This window comes from Oncorhynchus mykiss, chromosome 13 (genome assembly GCF_013265735.2).
Source record: "Oncorhynchus mykiss isolate Arlee chromosome 13, USDA_OmykA_1.1, whole genome shotgun sequence".
NCBI classification, from domain to species: Eukaryota; Metazoa; Chordata; class Actinopteri; order Salmoniformes; family Salmonidae; genus Oncorhynchus; species Oncorhynchus mykiss.
In genome coordinates this window covers 24,834,564-24,841,533 of record NC_048577.1, presented here as the reverse complement: position 1 = coordinate 24,841,533, position 6,970 = coordinate 24,834,564, and the positions used below count along the sequence as shown (strand labels likewise).

At 44.4% G+C, this 6,970-nt stretch overlaps 1 protein-coding gene across 1 annotated transcript; it reads left to right on the top strand.

Moving 5' to 3' along the window:
* Positions 1–2,278: 2,278 nt before the first annotated feature.
* LOC110486036 (interferon regulatory factor 2-binding protein 2-B) lies at positions 2,279–6,245 on the top strand. The gene is made up of 2 exons (XM_021557347.2): positions 2,279–4,717; positions 5,051–6,245. Exons 1-2 carry the CDS (start codon positions 3,931–3,933, stop codon positions 5,788–5,790), a joined length of 1,527 nt encoding a protein of 508 aa, XP_021413022.1. The 5' UTR covers positions 2,279–3,930; the 3' UTR covers positions 5,791–6,245.
* Positions 6,246–6,970: the final 725 nt, after the last annotated feature.

Sequence of the window (6,970 nt, the reverse complement as noted above, 5' to 3'; positions counted from 1 at the left end):
GCATGTCACAGTGCTGCAGCCAAGAGAGCAGGACGAGACAAAATGGGCCACAACCACATCAAGTCAGCTGTCTGGGCGAAGCAGATCCATACCGACGTGATACAGTCATACAGACCATTGAGTAAGAGATGACTGGGTTGCTACTGTTAATGCTGAGTCATTGTCAGTGGTTCACTGTTAGAATGGCTCTCCTCTTGGCCAGCCATCATTCCACAACTAGTTTGTTTACATTCAGGGGCTTCATGCACCACAAAAATCTGAGGGGGCATAAAGTACATGAGGATGGCTGGGGTGTGGTCCTGAGAGGGGCCATGCCCCCAACCGTAAATTGGATAATTTTGCATTTTTCAAACACCTGAAACAGCTTTTTCCTGCAATCTATAGCCATAATGATTATGCTTAATTTTATGTCCAAAAATGTATTTTTTTTCTCCATATCGAAGCATACCTCTTGTGCTGTCTGTATCCTCCTGACTGGTGGTTATTTAAAAAAAAAAAAAAAAAAATAAATATGCTTCTCTGCTAATCTGGGTAAAACATTTTAAGGAATGTCTTACCCAACATTTAGTTATTGCTTGCTTAACAAACATGCAAGCAGTTATACCAGCTAAGATAGTTAGACAAGCTAGCTACTCTTACATTGATTGATAGCCTGGAGATTGGGAACCTAGTTGGGATAGCTCAGTGGTGTAAAGTACTTAAGTAAAAGTACTTTAAAGTACTACTTAAGTCATTTTTGGGGGTATCTGTACTTTAGTATTTATATTTTTGACAAATATTACTTCTACTTCACTACATGCCTAAAGAAAATAATATATTTTCTACTCCATTCATTTTCCCTGACACCCAAAATTACTTGTTACATTTTGAATGCTTAAAATTGTCCAATTCACACACCTGTCAAGAGAAGATCCCTGGTCTTCTCTGCAGCCTATGATCTGCTTCATTTTGGAAATTATGTCTGAGTGTTGGAGTGTGCCCCTGGCTATGCATGCATTTAAACAACAAGAAAATGGTGGCATCTGGTTTGCTTTATATAGGGAATTTCATATGATTTATACTTTTACTTTCAATACTTAAGTATATTTTAGCAATTACATTTACTTTGATACTTAATTATATTTAAAACCAAATACTTGTACTTTTACTCAAGTAGTATTTTACTGTATGACTTTCACTTGAGTCATTTTATATTAAGGTATCTTTACTTTTACTCAAGTATGACAATTGGGTACTTTTCCACCACTGGGATAGCTAAAGCCAACTTAAAGAAATTGCTAAGTGGCTAGTAGTATTATAGAGCAGAGGGGGCACCACGGGTCCCGAAGTCACCAAGATTCTGTAGTCTGGGGTCTGTAGTTTTTCCTGATCTGGTAACCAACCTAACCAGCAAAAATTATGGACCTTATTTTGTATGATGTGATTAATCTATTGTAAAAATGTTTAATATGGGCTATGACAGGACCAGAGTTTTCTAATCAGGTCACGTGTTTGTTGGCTTTTGTGTTTATTAATTCCAGTTCATTTTGGATTGAAAAGGTCTAGGTAGCCTAGTCAGCCCAATGTTGAATATAAACCAAATGTATTCCCATTCACATTTTCTCAGCAACAAATGGGCTATAAATACACTCGACTATGCGGCTGCTGTTGTTAGTAGCCTACAGTTGATCAGGCTGAAAATGGTCTCGTTTCCATGCAACAGATCGTCAGATCGCTAAATTTTAGGTGTATAGGTTGCTACATTTATGTAAGAGAGAGTGACGCTTGCTATATAAATACTGGAGGAAAGTGGAGAGCATGCCTTGAGCGTTGTGCAAAAGCACGCAGCAGTCTGATGTAAAGGACAGAGCAAATGTGCGCAAATCGGCCTTAAAACATACATTTCCCCCTCTTTCTGACGCTTTACGTCAATATATTTTTATTAAATCAAAAGGGGTTGAAAAGGTGCTGTGGCAAATGCCGCCTCCCCACACGTTTTCGGCGGCTCTGTTACAGGACAAATCTGAGGCTGCTACCATACATGTTGTAGCTTGTTGCTATACAATGGCATAGTTTGCCATTTTCCATGTTTAGCCTAATAGAAACAAATAGGTGTATCCAAAAATGAAACTATTCATCACATGTAGGGCGACTGTCTCTTTAAGAAAGAGCCTGATTTCTTTCAGAAACCATTTCCTGTCGTATTTGGCTTTAGCTTGCTGTGACTCGCTCGTCTGTGATCTTTGGCAGCGAGCCAGAACGGGTCGTTTGTTTTTCCACGGATGGGCGAGGTACGTGACTAAAATCCACTTCCTGTTTGGAACGTCATCATATAGTAAGGCTACATGCTTGCAACAACAACAAAAAAAACTGCTTTGTATCCGCAGGTCTCCTCGGCGGTAATGCCTCTCACACAACAGCCACCACCTACGTTACAATGTTGTGGCTAACCCTAACAAAGCGAGAAAGTAAATGACGGAGAATTCCTCGGTCGGCAATGAGGACTTTTTGTTGTTGTCAAACCTTACAGTGAACTATATAGGCTACACACACAGTTCGTGCAATAACATATTTTTTTAGTAGGCCTGAGGCTATTTTGTAGACCTTCCTCACAGTCTAACAAGACCAGACCGGAGTGACATTCAGGCTATGCGAAATTATTATCAAAGTAAACGAACTATCCACACGAATAGCCCCCAGACTTATTAAGAATCGAGGGCGCAGTAATTGAAAAGTGCAAACGTTGTCTCGGTTTGTGACTTTGATCTGGGGGTTTCCGTGTTCGCCAGTCAGACAGGCTGTGAGTTGTCGAGTTTACTGAATCACGAGGGGTTGATTGGTGTACGTTAGTCATGCTGAACTTTGTCCAATATTTAGACGTCGCTATCAAACGGTGGTTAGGGGCTATATTCTCACGTCGAATTGCAACAACGTTGCAGGCACGCGCCACAGTATGACTGCAACAATGTACCAACTACCTCATGTGATATTGTTGCATAGAATATGTAGCAAGCGATTGACAAAGTAGCCTAAACAGTTAATCGCGGCTATTTGTAAAATGATAAAACATTGACGTTAAATTAGAATAGTTGCATTATGAAAACAATTGTCTAAACAAGTCCCGAGTGTGCAAAGCTGAACTCGTAAACTATGAATTGGAAAGAGGCTATCCCGTTTTAAAAGGACGAAGGGAGGAGGGTAAAATCTGCCATGGTAACAGAGTCGAATTGAATGGTTGGGTGAAAGCTATCCGCCTCGTGACGTTGTGCTGGCAGTGTGACTGGAATGGGGATTTGCTAAATAGGGCTCTAGTGCCAGTCCGGGAGCGCATGCATAGCCTAGCTACCTAAAGGAGCAAGATAGGTAACGCCACTTGTTGAGTTGCACGCAAAGGCATTATACATTCGTGAGACAATTTAGGAGCCGCAATAATTGTAGATGTTGCTTCGAATTCATTGGATATCTATTCTCAGTAAGCAGAAGCCTATCATCAACAGTTTTGATACAATTAACCTTGACGTGAAATAAATAATTTTAGCAGCAGGGCTCAACTGCGTCCAACCAGTTTATCTTCAGGGCTTGCAGGCAGTTTAACTAATTGCACAAGTGGTAGGGCCTACAGATAAAGAGAGAAAATGTGAGCATGAGCTGGAGGGGCTGTCTAAGAATCAAGTAAATAGAATTGGAGCTGCTGGAAGCACTTGTGGTGTGTCGTCGGTGACGTCACCGCCCTACATTGAGCTTGAGCTGTGAGTTGTAGTGCGAGATAGATTGAGGCGCGCCGTAGTAAAGTACACAACTGCAATGAACTTCTCAATGTAACTTGGCTGTTTTAAGGCTGTTTGGCTAGAGGGAAAATACACAATTATTCGCGATTCCTTTTTTTTCCTACAGAATCAAACGAATCCCAGGGAGATTTGGAGAATTTGGTATCCACTTTTCACGTAAACTATGTCGTCCGCGGCTGTAGCTGCTTCGAGGAGGCAGTCGTGTTATTTGTGTGATTTGCCCCGCATGCCATGGGCGATGATCTGGGATTTTACCGAACCTGTTTGCAGGGGATGTGTCAATTACGAGGGAGCCGACCGGATTGAGTTTGTAATTGAGACTGCCCGACAGTTGAAGAGGGCTCATGGCTTCCAGGACGGGAGATCTCCCGGGCCAGGCAAACCTCAGCACTCGGGGAAGGAAATTCAGTCCCACAACCATTCGGCTGGAGACCCCGGCTCGCGTCCGCCTCAGCCTCTGGATCGCTATCCCCTCTCTGACCGACCGCCAAGGTTGGGACCGGAGTACCAACCGGGGAGGCAAGTTAACGGCATCCCTGTGCCAAATGGATTTCCAAAACCCGACGACCCGCCGGAGCTGAACCGCCAGAGCCCCAACCCGCGCAGGACTAGCACGGTTCCTCCCAATTTGGTGCCTTTAGTAAACGGAAACATGGGTCCAGTACACGCACTCAATGGTCGGCCCGCTCAAATGGGTATGCCGGGCGCATTGAATGTTCCTGGTCAAGGCGACCACGGCAAGCGCGGGGAGGATATGAAAGACAAGCATAGACCGGATAGCATGTCGGACATGTCGGAGAGCCACAAGCGGGCGGAGGAGTGGATGGGCAAAGGCAAAACAGTGAGGGATTTGATGGCTCTCCACACATTCGACAGCAGGTTCAAGAAAGACCATGCGGCGATGCAGCGCGTTATGGGATATGAGTCAAGTGCAACTTCTTCAAAACCAGGTAGGATTGTGGATTTTTTCACACATGAATGCATTAATTTAGAAGACTAAAACAAGGAACTGGCAGTGTTCTCTTAGTCAGCTACTTTGCCACTGTGTTGACGTGGGTTTTCAGCAGAATGTTTGTTTATTCATGTTTACATTTCCTCTAGTCTGATCCCCAACAACATACACCACTTGTTTTTCCTCTGCACGTTTTGGTTTACATATTAAACAACATAAATTCCTCCGTTTTATTTTAATTAATTTACAGTGCATGCACATTTCCTGCTGCTGTGGTGGTTGGAGTGTTGGTTAACCCTTAACTCCTCTTTCCACCCCCCTTTTCCAACAGACCGAGGGAAGCACCCACGGAGCTTGAAGAGGAAAGCCTCCCCTGAGCCGGATGGCGAGGGCTCCGCCCCCAAGATGAACGGCGGCGAGGGCCAGCCGTGGTTGCCGTCTCCCTCAGAGGTCCTCAAGATGCCCCCGGCCTCCCTGCCAGGCTTCTCTGCCGCTCCACCCTCCACCATCTCCCCCCACAGTCGCACCACCCCACCGGAGGCGGCCACGGCACAGAACGGCCAGTCGCCCATGGCAGCACTCATCCTCGCCGCCGACAATGCCGGCAACACTGGCTCGCCCAAGGATGCCAACCAGGTGCACTCCACCACGGCAGCGGGTCGGCGCAACAGCGGGAGCCCACTGTCCCCGTCCTCTGCAGGCCAGCGGCGGCTGACCCAGAGGGAGGTGGTGGCCACGGCCCACTCGCAGGGCATGGACCCTCACGGGGCGCTGCCTCAGAGCATTCCAGACTCGTCGGTGCCGGGCAGCGTGCCACTGTGCTGCACACTGTGCCACGAGAGGCTGGAGGACACGCACTTTGTCCAGTGCCCATCGGTGCCCTCACACAAGTTCTGCTTCCCTTGCTCTCGGGAGAGTATCAAACAGCAGGGAGCCACGGGAGAGGTGTACTGCCCCAGCGGGGAGAAATGCCCACTGGTGGGCTCCAATGTACCATGGGCCTTCATGCAGGGTGAAATAGCCACCATCTTGGCAGGGGACGTGAAAGTAAAAAAGGAGAGAGACCCTTGATTTTTACCAGCTTTTTTTTTTTTTTTAACTACCACAACAAACAACCAACATGTACACCATTACAAATGAATATAAATCCTCGTACCATGCATACCATCCAAGAGAAACTGATGGACATGTACATATTGGACACAAGGGAAGTTGTATACTTCGTAAACATGGCTGTATAATTTTTTTTTTTATTATTTTGTTTTTCAAAACATTGTGTTTCTATATTTTTTTTTTGAAGATAAAGGTATGTACTCATCATAACAGACTACTTTCCTCTTCCCTCTTTTTTTCGATGTCCTATCGATGTACTTTTTAGTTCTGGTGGCAGTCCCTGTTAAACATAGAATGTGACTAACTAATATGACTCTACGAGCACTTGGCAAACTGAATTGCTTCTAGCTGTACTTGTATGCACTTGTTTAAAAAAAACTTGCCAAATACAATTTCTGACCTTGTAATAATAACTAGTGTCTGGTTTGCTTATTTCCCTGCAATCAGTAATGAGTGAAGCTATAGGGAGAGAGAGTCATGTCCCAATTATGAATCACTCATGGGCAGTGATGCAATACCTTTGACATGAACAAAATGGGACCCAGGGAGATGTGTGTGTGTGTGGGGGGGGAGCAGTGAGGAGGTTTTCCATACAGCAGTAAACATACAGTTGAATATGCCAGCATAAAAATTTCCTCAGATGGTTTTAATATTCGTGATTGCTTTGCTTACAGCAACTGAGGCCATTGTACATAATGACCACTAAGTTAGTCAAATCTACTGCATGTCTCCTATTGCTGGTGAAGACAAAAGTATTCTTAGTTTCTCATGCTATAAGTTCAGGTACAGTTAACCCAAAATGACTTTAAATGTTAATTTAATCAGTTCACTAAGGTTATTCCACATCACTGTTTATTGGGGATGTTGATTTTTAGAGTGATTCTGCACAATTGAAACAGCCTCTAATATACATCTCTTTGTAAGTCCGTTTTTTCATTTGTGCGAGCTGTTTCGTTTCATGCTCAAAGGTAGTTAGGCTAGCAATGGCGCTAAAATATACAGAAGTCATGCAGATCAATAAGATCTACACAATATTCCGTTAAATCTCGTTCAAATCTCTTCTCTTGTCACTTCGCCCCCAGGGGCATCGCCATTGACACATTGCATCCACACCCTAACACAACCAAACAGTGAAGAT

Bases quoted from the DNA above. Each gene is read 5' to 3' on its own strand.
- LOC110486036 (XM_021557347.2), top strand. From the start codon at position 3,931: ATGTCGTCCGCGGCTGTAGCTGCTTCGAGGAGGCAGTCGTGTTATTTG. The intron at 4,718-5,050 runs GTAGGATTGTGG...CTTTTCCAACAG, and splicing joins TGCAACTTCTTCAAAACCAG to ACCGAGGGAAGCACCCACGG.